Source organism: Capricornis sumatraensis, chromosome 1 (assembly GCF_032405125.1).
Source record: "Capricornis sumatraensis isolate serow.1 chromosome 1, serow.2, whole genome shotgun sequence".
Lineage (NCBI taxonomy): Eukaryota > Metazoa > Chordata > Mammalia > Artiodactyla > Bovidae > Capricornis > Capricornis sumatraensis.
The window spans coordinates 111,937,678-111,951,602 of record NC_091069.1 but is presented as its reverse complement, the minus strand read 5'-3'; the positions used below and the strand labels follow the sequence as shown (position 1 = coordinate 111,951,602).

Here is a 13,925-nt window from a genome sequence, read left to right as displayed (position 1 = left end):
ACATGCACTCCCATGTTCAGAGCAGCATAGGAGCACTATTTACAGTGGCCAAGACACAGCAACAGTCTAAATGTCCACTGACAGGTGAATGGATAAGGAAGATGATGTAGTTTATATATACAATGGAATATTACTCACCCATAAAAAAGAATTGAAACAGTGTCATTTGCAGGGTCATGGATAGGCCTATAGATTATCATACTAAATGGAGTTATCAAAAAGAGAAAGACAGATATCATATAATTTATATGTTAAATCTAAAAAGAGATGATACAGATGAGCTTATCTACAAAACACAAATAGACAGATACACACACGGAAAATAAACTTATGGCTGCCAAAGGGAAACAAGGAAGAGGGATAAATTGGAAGTTTGGAATTAACATATACATGCATATATGCTAGATTGCTTCAGTCATGTCTGACTCTTTGTATCTCTATGGACAGTAACCCATCAGGTTACTGAACCCTCTGTCCACAGGATTCTCCAAGCAAAAATATTGGAATGGATTGCTATGTCCTCCTCCAGGGGAACTTCCAAGCACAGGGATCAAACCTGCACTTCTTATGTCTCCTGCACTGGCAGGTGGGTTCTTTACCACTAGAGCCACCTGGGAAGCCCAATATACACATGCTACTGAATATAAAATAGATGAACAAAAATACTTGCTGAGTGGCATGGGGAACTATATTTAGTATCAAGATACTAAATCTGAAACAGAAAATATTGAAAGTGAAAGTCACTCAGTCATATCCGGCTCTTTGCGACCCCATGGACTATACAGTCCATGGAATTCTCTAAGCCAGAATACTGGAATGGTAGCCTTTCCCTTCTTCAGACGATCTTCCCAACCCAGGGATCAAACCCAGGTCTCCTTCATTGCAGGCAGATCCTTTACCAGTTGAGCACAAAGGAAACCCATATGTGTGTGTATGTGTGTGTATGTGTGTGTGTGTGTGTGTGTGTGTATGTACATAACTTAATGACTTTACTGTACACCTGAAAGTAACACATCTTTGTAAATTAACTATACTTCAATTTAAAAAAGTGATTGAAATGAAAAAAAGTCATGATGTTCAGACCTGAAGCTTTCTAAAGCATTCTGTAAGAAACAGACCAATGCTTTGAAAAACAGATATGCACAATTATGAACTCAGGTTTTCAGGGCCACAGTTGTAAATTATCTTGAAATTGCCTGCCTTTGGAAATACTCTATTAAAAAGGCATTATTACACTGAGATTTCAGCATTTAAAATGAGTGCTGGAAATTCTTCATTAATTATTTCTATTCTAAAATTAAATAGCAATAAAGCTAATTAAACATCAAGCTTTTTAAGAAAAATGAGTAGAAATGTTTAACTACTCCTGAAAATGAACATAATGCATGGTTCTATTCAACCGATGAAATGAATAGATTTCCATGAGAGTATTTGTTGTTGCTGTTGTTCAGTCACCATGTTGTGTCCGACTCTGTGATTCCATGGACTACAGCACAACAGATTTCCCTGTTCACCACCATCTCCTGGAGTTTGCTCAAACTCCATTTGAGTCAGTGATGTCAAACATCCATATCATCCTCTCTTGCCCCCGTCTCTTCTTGCCCTCAATCTTTCCCAGCACCAGGGTCTTTTCCAATGAGTCAGCCCTTCACATCAGGTGGCCACAGTATTGGAGCTTCAGCATCAGAGTTGAATATTCAGGGTTGATTTCCTTTAGGTTGAATGTTCACGGTTGATTTCCTTTAGACTGAATATTCAGGATTGATTTTCTTTTGGAAATGATTTGATATACTTGCTGAGAGTATTGCCAATTTAGAAAGCTAAATCAAAATGAATAGCAAATGAAAAACAAGTAAGGGGGAAAAAAGAGAATGAAAAAAGGAGAAAGTAAGAGATGGATGGTGATGAGGCAAAAAAAGGGAAATGAGACAAAGAGAATAAAAGAAGCAAAACAGCCTGTGAGTGAAACACTAACTTACGAAGTTAGGAAGCCATTTATAATGGATTTTGAACCACTGATTAGTACTGTAAAGGTTTAAAATAGTGTTTTCTACATGGGATTGCAGATTGCAGTTGCAGTGAATACTCAGGATTGATTTCCTTTATAATTGAGTGGTTTAATCTCCTTGCTGTCCAAGGGACTCTCAAGAGTCTCCTTCAGCACCGCAGTGCTCAGCCTTCTTTATCGTCTACCTCTCACATCCATACATGACCACTGGAAAAATCAGAAATTTGATTATATGGACACTTGTTGGCAGTGATTTCTCTGTTTTTTAACATGCTGTCTAGGTTTGTCATAGCTTTCCTTCCAAGGAGCAAGTTTCTTTTAATTTCATGCCTGCAGTCATGGTCTGAAGTGATTTTGGAGCCCAAGAAAATAAAGTCTGCCACTGTTTCCAGTTTTTCCCTTTCTATTTGTGCAATGAAGTGATGGGACCAGAAGCCATGATCTTCATTTTTTGAATGTTAACTTTTAAGCCAGGTTTTTTCACTCTCTCCTCGTTTACCTTCATCAAGAGGCTCTTTAGTTCTTTTTCACTTTCTGCCATTAGAGTGCTATCATCTGCTTATCTGAGGCTGTTGATATTTCTCCCAGCAATCTTGATTCCAGCTTGTGAGTCATCCAGTCCATCATTTTGCATGATGTACTCCACATAGAAGTTAAATAAGTAGGGTGACAATATATAGTGTTTATGTACTTCTTTCCTAATTTTGAACCAGTCTGTTGTGCCATGTTTGCTTCTGTTGCTTCTTGACTTGCATACAGATTTCTCTGGAGACAGATATGGTAGTCTGCTATTTCCATCTCCTTAAGAATTTGCCACAGTTTGTTCTGATCCACATAGTCAAAGGTTTTAGCATAATCAATGAAGCAGAAGTAGATGAGATATAATTCAGCCATAAAAGTAATGAAATGATGCCCTTTGCAGCAAGATGAGTGGACCTAGAGATTATTACACTAAGTGAAGTAAGTTGGAGAAAGACAAATATTATATGATATCACTTATATGTGGAATCTAGGAAGTAATACAAATAAGCTTATTTACAAAACATACTAAATTTATGGCTATCAAAGCCCCTTTTAGAGAGATAAACTGGGAATTTGGTATTAACTGATACACACTACTATATATAAAACAAATAAACAACAAGGGCTTACTCTATAGAACAGGTAAGTATATTCAGTTTCTTGTAATAACCTATAATGATAAAGAATCTGAAAAAAATATACATGTAACTTTGCTGTACACCTGAAACTAACACAACATTGTAAATTAACTATATTCCAATAATTAAAAAAAAGAAATATTCAGAGTGACCAAGCATACTGTATTCCATAATACCTTATATGTTTGTTTGTTTTATTTAAATTTCATGTATTTTGAAATACTCAAATCTTGGTACTAGGATAAGTTTAAAAGTCAGTATAAAAAAAGATACCAAGAAAGGATGGAGGAACCTGGGCTTAATTCTAGGAATAAACAGGCTAAACTATGCTTTGTGCTATGCTTAGTTGCTCAGTCATGTCCAACTCTTTGTAACCCCATGGACTGTAGCCCTCTGGGCTCCTCTGTCCATGGAATTTTCCAGGCAAGAATATTGGAGCAGGTTGCCATTTCCTATTCCAGGTAATCTTCCCAACCCAGGGATTGAACCTCTATCTTGGTCTCTGCTATGTCCACTGCTGTATTTAACTAACCTATCACTACAAGACCAGTTCACTCCAGAGAAAATAGGGTTCCATTCTTGTTTAGGGATCTGTCTAGTTAGAAGGGTGAACTGCCTAGGAAACAAAAAATCTCAAGTAATCCTCTACTTTTAAACCTTGAAAATTCAGAAACACCTTGGAATAAATTCTTACTCTTCAGTATCCTTTTTTCTGGTCTATTCTCTGTGTATTTTCTACCCATATTCTCCCCAACCTGCCTAACCCATCTCTGCAGATGAAGAGGGTTCATTAACAGAAAGCAAATTCAATCCTATGTTCCCTTTCAGAGGTCAGATGAACAAAGACAGAGTGAATATGGAGCTGCTTTCTGTATGCCACTTGTCATGCCTTCTGTCAGTAAAGACTTTGGAAAGAAAGAAACAAGGCAGGAGATGGTGATGCCTCTCATCAGGAAGAGGCCAATATCCTCAAAGTGGCAGGAGAGGAAACTTACTCAACCACACATCTTCCAGCATTTTCTCTTTTTGTTGTCTCACTACTTTCCAAGCCAAAGACTTGGTATCAACTGGATAAATTCAAAATGACTGCAGATGGTGACTGCAGCCATAAAATTAAAAGATGCTTAACTCCTTGGAAGAAAAGTTATGACCAACCTAGACAGCATATTCAAAAGCAGGGACATTACTTTGCCAACTAAGGTCCATCTAGTCAAGGCTATGGTTTTTCCAGTAGTCATGTATGGATGTGAGAGTTGGACTGTGAAGAAGGCTGAGCACAGAAGAATTGATGCCTTTGAACTGTGGTGTTGGAGAATACTCTTGAGAGTCCCTTGGACTGCAAGGAGATCCAACCAGTCCATTCTGAAGGAGATCAGCCCTGGGATTTCTTTGGAGGGAATGATACTGAAGCTGAAACTCCAGTACTTTGGCCACCTCATGCAAAGTGTTGACTCATTGGAAAAGATCCTGATGCTGGGAGGGATTGGGGGCAGGAGGAGAAGGGGATGACAGAGGATGAGATGGCAGGATGGCATCATGGACTCAATGGACGTGAGTCTGAGTGAAGTCCGGGAGTTGGTGATGGACAGGGAGGCCTGGCGTGCTGCGATTCATGGGGTCACAAAGAGTTGGACACTACTGAGGGACTAAACTGAACTGAGGTCTTATAATGACCATAAATTATGAATTGAAAAACTTCCAAATCTGTTAATAGGTATTGTCAACCTTCCCTCAGCTACCCAATCAAAGAAAAAACAAAAAAGTAGCTAGTAATTGTACAATCTTTTTATGCTTTATTTCATTTAAGATATCTGCCATCTGAATTCTCTTTTCAGTAAATCAACATATATTTATGGAGTACTTACTATATGTCATGGACCATTTCAGTTTCACTCATATACTCAATATGCCAATCATCTGATTTTTAACTAAAACCTCCTTTTTATTCTGCCTCCCAAATGTAGCTATGTCTGTCAAAACTGCTGCTTTCTCCCATATTTGTAGTGAGTCATTACTAGTCACCATGAGGCCATCTGTGCAAACTCACTGAGAAGTGACTTGCAGCTTTTGTTTAATGCTGCATTCTGCAGGAAGGATAGTCGTGCTACTGAATCCATCTTCAGCATTCCTAAACAATAGCATATGTAACAGCTATTATATGTCTGCAGTAGCAAGAAGGGATATAGTGTATTATTAGTAGGAACTGTCCATTACAATAGAATTATGATATTATAAACAGAAAATAGATTTCCTTTTTTTTTTTTAAATATTTTTCTTGACTTTCTTGGAAATGCAATTCTTGTACAAAAGTGGTTACACTTGTCAGGCATGTGGCATGATTTCACCCAGCAATAAGCATCTCCTATGGGCAGCTGGCTAGATGTTAAATCTTTAATTTAACAATGTTGGTGCATCACAGTCACAAGTGGAGTGGCCGGGAAAGGAGTTCAATCACTCAAGATTTTAAAAAAATTATTTAGTTTCAGGTTGGTTTGTTGTGTATTCAGCATTAAGATTTAAGTCTTTGCCCAGTATATAAAATCCTGCTGATGTATAAAGTCAGAGGATCACAAACATAAGTGAGGTAGTCTAATTGACTTGTGATCTGTTTCATAACTGATGTTTTATATTCCAGCCCAAGAGCACAGATTCACAATATTTTCCTATAAAACACAGGAGAATATCCTTCTAGCACACAAGAGAGTTTGTTTTCACAAATTGTCTTTTTTAATATTTATTTTATAATAGAGATTTATTGGAGAAGGCAATGGCACCCCACTCCAGTACTCTTGCCTGTTAAATCCCATGGATGAAGGAGCCTGGAAGGCTGCAGTCCATGGGGTCGCTGAGGGTCAGACATGACTGAGTGACTTCACTTTCACTTTTCACTTTCATGCATTGGAGAAGGAAATGGCAACCCACTCCAGTGTTCTTGGCTGGAGAATCCCAGGGACAGGGGAGACTGGTGGGCTGCCGTCTATGGGGTCGCGCAGAGTTGGACACGACTGAAGCGACTTAGCAGCAGCAGCAGCAGCAGCACAGTTGATTTATAATGTGTTAGTTTCAGGTGTACCACAAAGTGATTCAGTTATACGTATACATATATCTATTCTTTTTCAAATTCTTTTCCCATTTAGGTTATTACAGATTGTTTACTAGAGTGTCTTGTGATATAGAGCGGGTCTTTGTTGGTTATCTGTTTTACATACAGCTGTGTGTATATATCAATCCCAAATTCCTAATCTACCCCTCTCTCCCACCTTTTCCCCTTCCACCCTCCCCCCAACCAATGCTCCTACTCAGTAGCTCAGTCATGTCCGACTCTTTGAGACTCCATGGACTGTAACCTGCTAAGCTCCTGTCTGTGGAATTTTGCAGGCAAGAATATTGCAGTGGGTTGCCATTTCCTACTCCATCCTCCACCCCCCTCCGCCCACAATTGTTTTCTAAGGCCTTGAGTCTGCTTCTGTTTTGAGTTCATTTGTATAATTCTTTTAGTTGCTAAGTCATACCTCCTTCTCCTATGGATAATAGCATTAACAGGATAAAAGCTGTGCTGGCTTTATGATTATTGGTAACTGAAATTAGCTGAGTGTTCAGAGATTTGGGGAACTAGTGGACACATACTCCATATGAATGGAGCAGTTTGTGTTCAGCTCCAGGCAATGGCAAGAAAGGGAGCCAAGTATAACCAGATCTTCAGAAATTTTGAAAGTCATAAATCCACATTCCATGTGATTCTTTTGATTTCTAAATATTGACAACTAATTTGAAATTTAATAAAAAACCTGTGGAGACCTGTGCTTGTGCAGTAAACAGTTATGTGGGTTTGTTTATGAACACTTTGAAACTAGAATATTTGACTAGCATCTGTTTCAAAATGGAATAGACATTTTCAGAAAACTAAAAGTTTAGACAACCTGTCATTAGCTTTCCAGCTGTAAAATATATAATTAATAGCTATACAAAGTCAAAACCAAAATAATCCTGTGTGTTCAGTGGCTCAGTTGTGTCCCACTCTGTGACCTGATGAACTGTAGACCACCAGGCTCCTCTATCCATGGGATTTCCCAGGCAAGAATACTGGAATGGGTTGCCATTTCCTTCTCCAGATGAATCTTGCCCACCTAGGGATCAAAACAGTGTCTCCTGCATTGGCAGGCGAATTCTTTACCACTAAGCCGCCAGGGAAGACCTAGCATACCGCAAAAAGATGTGAGAAGGAATGAAGAGTAAACAAAAAATATTCCACTGTGGCTCAGTGGTAAAGGATCTATCTGCAGTGCAGGAGACCCAAGTTCAGTCCCTGTGTTGGGAAGATCCCCTGGAGGAGGAAACAGCAACCTACCACAGTATTCTTGCCTGGGAAATTCCAATCCATGGAATCTCAAGAGTGAGACTTGACTGGACAACTAAACAAAAACAACAACAAATATATAATCAAATATTGCTTATAGCAACATAGGGAAATACATACAATGTGAATAGAATATGAGTAAGCATACACAAAATGGAAATAGTGAAATCATAACACGTGAATTGGGATAAGGATAAATGGGTTTCCCACATTTTGTATTGTACAAAAAACAGTAAAAGTATTAATTAGCAAATCAACAATTGTCCATGGTCCCTAAGGTAGTACTATCGCATAGAGCTTTTCTTGATGCTGAAATATTTTTTACTAGCAATTTCCGATATTAGGTATCCATTAGTCACATATTATCTGTTGTACACTTGAAATGTGGTGAATATGGCTGAGGAACTGAAATTTAATATAATTTACAGAAATTGAGCTTGAAATATATGACTAGAGGCTACACTAATGGATGGTGTGCCTTTAATGTAACATTTGAATGACTAATAATGTATATCATCCTGGAAGTCTGACAGGATGACTGTCAAGAAATATCTTGCTTAATATGTTAAGAAAAAAAAAAAAAAACATCACATAGCAAACTTTGAGACTAATAAAGTGGCCCTAGTATTGTTTTTGTTTGTTTGTTTCTTTTCCTGGATATATCTTTTACTTTTCCCTTTTCTGTTTTGTTATAGTTAAGAAAATCTAGTTTATGTAGAAAACAAATTTCATTTTCAGTTCAGTTTTATATATGGACTATTTTGTCACATGATATTTAATTATATATGAAGTCAGATTTCTACCTATGTATTTACTATGTTGTTGCTATTTGGTCCATCTTTAAATTTCTTTATGTTGCCTTTCATGCTTTGGGGGTGTAATAAAATGGTTTAATGCCATAATTTTATTATTTTGTTATTTTTTCCAAACTTTTAATTTTAAGCAGTATCTTAGATTTTAATGATCATTCTTAAATTTATTACTGTTTAGTCCCACTTATAGATTAAGAATTTTGTTAGAATTGTGCACAATGTGTATTTACACATAATTCACTCTTATTTAGTCTTCTTTAATGCTCCTGCATGCAATTCCAAATTTCCTTTTGCAATTATTATCTTTTTAATTTGTTCATTTGGGGTTTACCTGATATAGAAAACTATAAAAAGAACCTATTTGGTTATTTTACAGTAGAAAATAATCTTAAAGAAATAGAATCAATAAAAAGTAAGTTTTACAGTGAAAAAGAAAATTGTATAAAAGAACCTGAAAAAGTAAAAATATTCAGAAAGTATTGCTTGATTGGAGTTGTTCAGAAGAGAAAGATCTCTAGAAAATTTTAAATACAGAAGACAAGAGGGATAATCTGTATACATGAAAACCCACAAACTATAATGATACTGAACTTTTAAATTTTCCCTTTCCAAAGAATTTGAGAACCAAATGTATATAAAAATAATTTTAGGCAATGAAATAAATTTAGAAAAGAAGCTTATTGATGGCAAATAGAGTGTCTTTATACCACTGACAAAGAAAGGCTATTAATATTTACTTCATCTTAATCCCTGCCTTTAGAGCTAAGCATCCCCAGCTGATATGCAGTCAAATGCATGAAGAATCTCAAACCATTGGGAAGAGTAGGGGATTAAGGCAGATAGTCATAGAATTTCTGACTTAGAAACATGTCATCAGCTTAGTCCTTTAACAACATGGTGAATTCACCCATGAGTATGAGATGAAAGGAATTTTTCATCAGCAGTTACAGAAAATATTATTGAATTCCACATTTGGAGATGAAAGATTACAAGCATGAGAAAGGTGACTGTGAATGCCACACCCATGGCTGAGAGTATAAAAACACCCCAGTCCGGGAGGTGACATTAAACCTCAGAATCTTCTCCTAGTCACTCACCTAAACTCACATCACCTGCGAAGATGTCCTATAACTGCTGCTCTGGAAACTTCTCCTCCCGCTCCCTCCGGGACCACCTGGGCTACTCAGGCTCCTCCTGTGGCTCCTCCTTCCCCAACAACCTGGTCTACAGCACTGACCTCTGCTCTCCCAGCTCCTGCCAGCTGGGCTCCTCTCTCTACAGCCAGGAGACCTGCTGTGAGCCCATCAGGACCCAGACTGTGGTGTCCAGTCCCTGCCAGATGTCCTGCTACCGCCCGAGGACCTCCACGTTCTCCAGTCCCTGCCAGACGACTTTCCCTGGGTCTCTGGGCTATAGGTCCAGCAGCTGCAGCTCCCTGAGCTCTGGATCCAGAAGCTGCTACTCAGTGGGCTGTGGAGGCCGTGGCTTCAGGCGCCTGGGTTATGGAATCTGTGGCTTCCCTGTCCTGAGCAGTGGATCTGGATTCTGCCGGCCAACCTTCTTTGCCTCCAGGAGTTGCCACTCTTCCTGTTACAGGCCAACCTGTGGATCTGTCTTCTATTGATCAGCTTGAGAAGAGTTCAGATGTTTTCTGCAATGTGTCCAATTTCTTAACAGAGCTTCTATCATCTTCATGATCTTCAGGAAGATTAAGGGCGCATCACATTTTTTCCAGTCATAAAATACTTACTAAAAACGGTCTGCCATGCACACTTAATGATTAACTTTATTGACTGATTTACTGAATGCATTAATGGAGTTAGTAAAATGAATTCAATACATTACTAGATCAATTAATGAAATTTATGTTAAGAAATGAATTAATGTTAATGAATTAATGGAATCCTTGTTCATGTATTCACAAAATATATAAAAGCCTAAATAAATATAATAAACTCTTTCAATCTGGCTTCCAAATATGCTGCTAATTTTATTGTTAGTTTTAACTGGTTAAATTTTGTTTTTTTTCTTTTTGCTTTTTATGGAGGGATATTTAGGTTCAAGTTTACTATACCTTTGAAAGCCAACTTTGGAAACCCAATATTGATAGATTTGAACGAATTTCTTGTGAGCTTTGGAGCTTATCCTGTGACTGTGGTAAAAGAATCTGCCTACAATGCAGGAGATGTGGGTTCTATCCCTGGGTTGGGAGGATCTCCTGGAGGAAGGCATGGCAACCCACTCCGGTATTCTTGCTGGGAGAAGCCCATGGACAGAGAAGCCTGAAGGACTGGATCCCATGGGGTCCCTAAGAGTTGGACACTACTGAAGTGACTGAGCACGCACATCATGGGCTTTAAATATTTTCCTTCAAAACTTCTGCTTTCTGGAATCCTTATATTGCATACATAGACTTCATATGCTTAAAATCTCAGGAGTGGCATAAAACACATTTTCTTCAAAAGATGCAGGGCATTGACGTTTGTTGATTGAAGGAGGAAACAAGGAACTTAGAAAATACAACCAAGTGGGGGAAGTTTTTAGATTATATGGGAAGTTTTGTACACTAGCTTAAAGAGCTTTCTTTGATTCAATCCATGTTGGGTGACAAAAAAAAAACCTTATTACTTCATCTCACTGAAACTGTGATGTGTAATTGATTTTTTCACAGGTGCAAGGAGGAAGTCAATTACCTCTGGTAAGAATTAATTAGGTTCATGAGATGTAGAGTCTCACCTTCTTGTATCCAAAATCCAACTAAACATGGCTGGAAAAACACAAGTCTTTCATTTTAGAAATTACTGCTTCACTCATATCTTATCACATATGTACATACTTCTTGACTTTACGTTGCCATTCTGGTATGTTATAGGTTAAATGCTTCAGAAAACAACATGAAGTTAAAATAGATAACATGTTGATACGACCTACAGCTAATAACAAAAAAACAGTATCTTTATACAGAGATAAAGAGAAATGTTCAATAAATTTTCCCTTTCATTGTTTTTCAGATCACTGTAAGGATCATGAGAAACACATTTTATGAACTAGTAATTTTATACATAAGGAGATGAAGACTCAAAGCAGATCAAGGATTAATTGTAGGTCCCAGTCTTACCATGAAATCAAGATACAAGATTTTATGACAAATGCCTAACTTAAGAAGTGAAGACGCAAGCAATTTGGGATGGAATCAGGAGAACTTTGAGAAGATGAAATAAAATGAACAAAGAAGAGAGGTACAAATGTACTTGTGTTTAGGGAATTATTGAAAATCAAGTTACAGTTTGTATGGGTTAGTAATGGAAAATCAGGCTACAGACATTTAATAGGTCTGTTTCACTTCATTGTTTTGGACATCTTGAATTTTGGGTGACATTAGTCTTAAGATTCATCTCGTCTTATTTATACTGTTGAAATACCTTTCTGCTTGGTCATTTTCATTCTATTTTTTATACCTGTTTAAACATTCTCAAATACTTTAAAAAATAAAGCTTTAGCTAAATATTATGTAAAGTAGTATATCACTATATTTCCTCATTTTATATAAATATGTTCCTATTAATATATAACACAATATAAAATATAAAATATATAATAAACAGTTAAACTCTTAAATCCCATACTACAAATAGAGTAGCAGAGTTTCTGGTAGAATTTTTTGGGTTCTGGAGCAATCAGGCTCCCCAAGTAAATATCCCTCTGGCCTATATGCACAGCTTCTTTTAGGCCAGGAGCAGGATTCTCTAAGCTGACTTTCAGATGCAAGCAAACCCACTGGTTGGGTCAAACAGTTTGGCAAACCATATGGTATTGATGACATCTGTGGCTAGTGGAGGTGATGGTATTCCAGTTGAGCTATTTCAAATCCTGAAAGATGATGCTGTCAGAGTGCCACACTCAATATGCCAGCAACTTTGGAAAACTCAGCAGTGGCCACAGGACTGGAAAAGGTCAGTTTTCATTCCAATCCCAAAGAAAGGCAATGCCAAAGAATGCTCAAACTACTGCACAATTGCACTCATCTCACATGCTAGTAAAGTAATGCTCAAAATTCTCCAAGCCAGGCTTCAGCAACATGTGAACCATGAACTTCCAGATGTTCAAGCTAGTTTTAGAAAAGGCAGAGGAATCAGAGATCAAATTGTCAACATCCACTGGATCATCGAGAAAGCAAGAGAGTTCCAGAAAAACATCTATTTCTACTTTATTGACTATCACAATAAACTGTGGAAAATTCTGAAAGAGATGGGAATACCAGACCACCTGACCTGCCTCTTGAGAAACCTATATGCAGGTCAGGAAGCAACAGTTAGAACTGGACATGGAACAGACTGGTTCCAAATAGGAAAAGGAGTATGTCAAGGCTATATATTGTCGCCCTGCTTATTTAACTTCTATGCAGAGTACATCATGAGAAACGCTGGGCTGGAAGAAGTACAAGCTGGAATCATAATTGCCGGGAGAAATATCAATAACCTCAGATATGCAGATGACACCACCCTTATGGCAGAAAGTGAAGAGGAACTAAAAAGCCTCTTGATGAAAGCTCATCATTCAAAAAACGAAGATCATGGCATCTGGTCCCATCACTTCATGGCAAATAGATGGAGAAACAGTGGAAACACTGTCAGACTTTACTTTTTGGGGCTCCAAATCACTGCAGATGGTGATTGCAGCCATGAAATTAAAAGACGCTTACTCCTTGGAAGAAAAGTTATGACCAACCTAGGTAGCATATTGAAAAGCAGAGACATTACTTTGCCGACTAAGGTCCATCTAGTCAAGGCTATGGTTTTTCCTGTGGTCATGCGTGGATGTGAGAGTTGGACTGTGAAGAAAGGTGAGCGCCGAAGAATTGATGCTTTTGAACTGTGGTGTTGGAGAAGACTCTTGAGAGTCCCTTGGACTGCAAGGAGATTCAACCAGTCCATTCTGAAGGAGATCAGCCCTGGGATTTCTTTGGAGGGAATGATGCTGAAGCTGAAATGCCAGTACTTTGGTCACCTCATGTGAAGAGTTGACTCATTGGAAAAAACTCTGATGCTGGGAGGGATTGGGGGCAGGAGGAGAAGGGGACGACAGAGGATGAGATGGCTGGATGGCATCACTGACTTGATGGACATGAGTTTGAGTGAACTCCGGAAGTTGGTGATGGACAGGGAGGCCTGGCGTGCTGCAATTCATGGGGTCGCAAAGAGTCAGACACGACTGAGCGACTGAACTGAACTGAACTGACATCTGTGGCACTTGAAAGAAATAAAGAAACCTGCAACATGCCGTTCATGGCAACCTCAATGGAAAAATCACAACATAAGCAAATAAAGTTGTAGATTTTAAAATCTGTAGTGCAAAATTAACATATCTTTGGAAAATCTAATTCTTTAACACTTGAGCATGGTAGAGGTACAAAACTTGACCATGGACCAAGTGATCACGAGTCGTAGCTGTCCATCATGAGCTGTGTTCCGATGAAATTTCAAAATCATCAAGTCGGTGGACTCAGTAGCGATTCATGGTAAGATAGAAATAGCTTGGAACTTCCCTGGTGGTCCAGTGGTTAAAACTTCACTTTCCAATGCAGGGGG

General features: G+C 38.2%; 1 protein-coding gene across 1 annotated transcript; it reads left to right on the top strand.

Moving 5' to 3' along the window:
• The first annotated feature begins 9,415 nt into the window (after positions 1-9,415).
• Positions 9,416-9,961, top strand: LOC138084547 (keratin-associated protein 13-1-like). The gene has a single exon (XM_068978883.1). The coding sequence runs from the start codon at positions 9,458-9,460 to the stop codon at positions 9,959-9,961; it is 504 nt and encodes a 167-aa protein (XP_068834984.1). The 5' UTR covers positions 9,416-9,457.
• Positions 9,962-13,925: the final 3,964 nt, after the last annotated feature.